This window comes from Hyperoodon ampullatus (genome assembly GCF_949752795.1).
Source record: "Hyperoodon ampullatus genome assembly, chromosome: X".
In the NCBI taxonomy this organism is placed as follows: domain Eukaryota; kingdom Metazoa; phylum Chordata; class Mammalia; order Artiodactyla; family Ziphiidae; genus Hyperoodon; species Hyperoodon ampullatus.
This window is the reverse complement of record NC_136913.1, coordinates 132,938,607-132,942,283: the sequence shown is the minus strand read 5'-3', so window position 1 is coordinate 132,942,283 and position 3,677 is coordinate 132,938,607. Positions and strand designations below refer to the sequence as shown.

Below are 3,677 nucleotides of genomic sequence, written 5' to 3'. Positions count from 1 at the left end.
AGCGCCTCCTTCGGGAGGGCCCCTACGCCCAGCGCCTGAGCTCGTCCGCACCCGTCTACCTAGTGGCCATCATCCAGTACCTGACGGCCAGGGTCCTGGAGCTGGCGGGCCATGAGGCCCAGAACAACGGCAGGAGGCGCCTCACTCCGGAGCTGATGGACATGGCGGCCCGCAGCAACGCGCTGCTCCCCGACTTGTTCAGGACTATAGCACCATCTCCCAGGTGGCCCCGGCCCAGCACTAGCTGCCCAACGACACCTGGGTCCCCGGACCCCGGGGGGCGGCCGTCAGGCGCCAGGCCCGCTCACCGACCGACCGCACAGCCTGGGCGGCCCCAGCCTGCCCGCCTCCTTGGGCACAGTCATTGCGAGTCAATAAAGTGTTTCAAGAGACCCCCTGCGCGTGCTTCACTCACTTGGCGTGGGAGGTGGTGGTGGTGGGACACCCCTCGTCGGAGGGATGGGGGCGGGGCGGTCTGGCCGGAGTTGGGGGGTGGGGGGCGTGGAGTCGGGGGTCACAGACAGAGAGGAGAGGTCTCTCACGGTGACAGTGCCTGGGGTGGCCCTGGGTGGGAGAGGCTGGCTGCGGCGGGGGTGGGGGCGGACTGGGGCCTGGGGTGAGGCCGGACAACGGAAGGCTCCCCCGCTGGCTCTGAGCAAGTCGGAGCCAGGCCAAAGTCCCCAGAGGGACGGGGTTCCTTGTGGCGGCAGTCGACACTGTGAGGGCGGCGTCGTGATAGGATGAAGGTGCCAAGGCGACCGACCGCCCTGGGTGCGGGAGGCAGGGGTGGGTGGACAGAGCGCTTGGCATGGACTCCCATGGGGCAGGGGCTTTGACGGGAAGATTGAGGCGTGATCGGGATTGGGGTGGGCGGGACACAATCAACACATAGGCAAAGTCGGAATTAGGGTCATGCGGGGTCAAGAGTTTTTGGTTGTGTTCCCCTAGAGATGCCAAGGGATGCCCTGCTTGGCAACCTGCGTAAACAAGCTGTCACCTACCGGTTGGGGCCCTGGTCTGGGAAGATCCCACATGCCGCGGAGCAAGGAAGGCCGTGCGCCACAACTACTGAGCCTGTGCTCTAGAGCCTGAGATCCACAACTACTGAGTCCGTGTGCCACAACTACTGAAGCCCACGCGCCTAGACGCCATGCTCCACAACAAGAGAAGCCACCGCAGTGAGAAGCCCGCGCACCGCAAGGAAGAGTAGCCCCCGCTCGCTGCAACTAGAGAAAGCCCCTGCACAGCAACAAAGACCCAACACTGCCAAAAATAAATATATTAAATAAATAAATTTTTTTAAAAAAGCTGTCACCTAGCAACAGGGGGCGCCCAGCCAGGCCCCGCCCCAGCACCATTGGTCTGCTCACAGAACCCTGAACGGCGGGCCAGGCCCCGCCCCAGGGCCCCCGATTTGCATACGCCACCGGCAGCCAGTCCCGGCCTGGCCTCCGTGCTTGCTATTTTGCATATCACCAGGGCGACGAGAGCTCCGGGCGGCCAAGCCGGCGCGGTCGCGCGGTTGGCCGGAGCCCGACGCAGGGCACGTCTCAGCCCGCCGCCGTCGCCCAGCACGTGCGCCCACTTGCGTCAGCGCGCCCGGAAGTGCCTAAGCGGCGAACATGGCGGCTTCCGCGGCCGGCCTTGGCGGCGGTGCGGGCCCTGGGCCTGAGACCGGGGACTTCCTGGCTCGCTACCGCCAGGTGTGCCAGAAGCTGAAGAAGCGGTTCCTGCGGAAGCCGAACGTGGCGGAGGCCGGCGAGCAGTTCAGCCAGCTGGGGCGCGAGCTGCGCGCCCAGGAGTGCCTCCCGTACGCGGCCTGGTGCCAGCTGGCCGTGGCCCGCTGCCAGCAGGCGCTCTTCCACGGGCCCGGGGAGGCGCTGGCGCTGACCGAGGCCGCGCGCCTCTTCCTGCGGCAGGAGCGCGACGCGCGCCAGCGCTTGGCCTGCCCCGCCGCCTACGGGGAGCCGCTGCAGGCCGCTGCCGCCGCCCTGGGCGCCGCTGTGCGCCTGCACCTGGAGCTAGGCCAGCCGGTTGCCGCCGCCGCGCTCTGCCTCGAGCTGGCGGCCGCCCTGCGCGACCTGGGCCAGCCGGCCGCCGCCGCCGGCCACTTCCAACGCGCCGCGCAGCTGCAGCTGCCCCAGCTGCCCCTGGCCGCCCTGCAGGCGCTCGGCGACGCCGCTTCCTGCCAGCTGCTGGCGCGCGACTACAGCGGCGCCCTGGCGCTGTTCACGCGCATGCAGCACCTGGCGCGGGAGCACGGCGGTCACCCGGTGCCACCGCCGGGGCCGCAGCCCCCGCCGCAGCCGCAGCCCAAGCCGCCAGGGCCGCAGCCCGGGGCCGGCGCGGCCTCCGCCCCACCGCTCGCGCTTCTCCCACCCGGCGCGGGGTCCGCGGCCGCGCCCTCCCCTGCCGCGCTGGGCGCCTTCGCCGACGTGCTGGTCCGCTGCGAGGTGTCCCGCGTGCTGCTGCTGCTGCTCCTGCAGCCGCCGCCCGCCAAGCTCCTGCCAGAGCACGCGCACACCCTGGAGAAGTACTCCTGGGAGGCCTTCGACGGCCACGGGCAGGACAGCAGCGGCCCGCTTCCCGAGGAGCTCTTCCTGCTGCTGCAGTCCTTGGTCATGGCCACCCACGAGAAGGACACGGAAGCCGTCAAGTCGCTGCAGGTGGAGATGTGGCCCCTGTTGAGCGCCGAGCAGAACCACCTCCTGCACCTCGTTCTGCAGGAAACCATCTCCCCGTCGGGCCAGGGGATCTGATGAGTCACTCCCAGCGACTCTGTGCCTGTCCCCGAACCTCACGCACCCGCCTGCGCGTTTACGGGGACACAAGAGGCGTTGACCCAGCGCTTCTGCCTTTGCAGTGTATCTTACCCCTGTTGCCACCAGAGGAATGAGGTTGACTACAAGTTACGTTGTTTCCACAATAGTGGCAGAAAAAAAACCATATGGTAGAATCGGAGTAGAGTCTCCGATTCTCTTCCCCAGAAACTGCAGCAGAACCATGAGAGTCCCTTCCGCCCCCTTTCCTCTTCTGTTTTCACCCAGCTGTCCCCACCCACCCCTCTTCCCCCGCAAGGCTCCCCTCCCCCCGCGTCCTTCTTTCCACTGAGCATTAATTTGCACAGCTCTGGCTCGCTACTTAAGCTGCATGACTTTTTCACGGTGACTCTGATTGCTTAGCGTATTTCGATGTCCGCCTGCGTGATGGCCCAGTTCCCCCTGTGTTTCATGCGCCCAGCTGTGTTTCGCTACAGCCCTCAGTCCATGATAAAGCCATTCTGACCCTCCTAGCTTGTGGTTCTGATTTACCTTATCTGTAAGATGGGAATAGCTTATCTACCTGGCAGGAGGCGGCAAGCAGAAGCAGATAGCTCCCTTTTAGCTCCAAGATGGGTTCGTTCATTCGAAATGGACAGTGTGCCTATGAATCTACAGAGATCATTTGCGATGTGGTCCTTTCTCAGCTGCAGTGCGAATGTGTTCGGTGCAGAGCGGGGTGGGAGTGGGGGTGAGGGTGAGGGCAGGGTGGGCTCCAGAGCAGAGGTGTCAGATGTGCACTGGAGTTTTCAGTTCTGGCTCCATTTCGAGAGGTACGGGTAATCCACGTGGCAGCTTTTATTTGTAGTGCGGGTCCTTCTACAAATCTTAGTTAACTCATATGTAAAATCAGCATGC

At 65.2% G+C, this 3,677-nt stretch overlaps 1 protein-coding gene across 1 annotated transcript; it reads left to right on the top strand.

Annotated features, from left to right (window-relative positions):
- Positions 1 to 1,607: 1,607 nt before the first annotated feature.
- On the top strand, positions 1,608 to 3,270 carry LOC307069446 (40-kDa huntingtin-associated protein-like). Its single transcript, XM_079727802.1, has one exon. It carries the CDS (start codon positions 1,623 to 1,625, stop codon positions 2,757 to 2,759), a length of 1,137 nt encoding a protein of 378 aa, XP_079583928.1. The 5' UTR covers positions 1,608 to 1,622; the 3' UTR covers positions 2,760 to 3,270.
- The last annotated feature ends 407 nt before the right edge of the window (positions 3,271 to 3,677 follow it).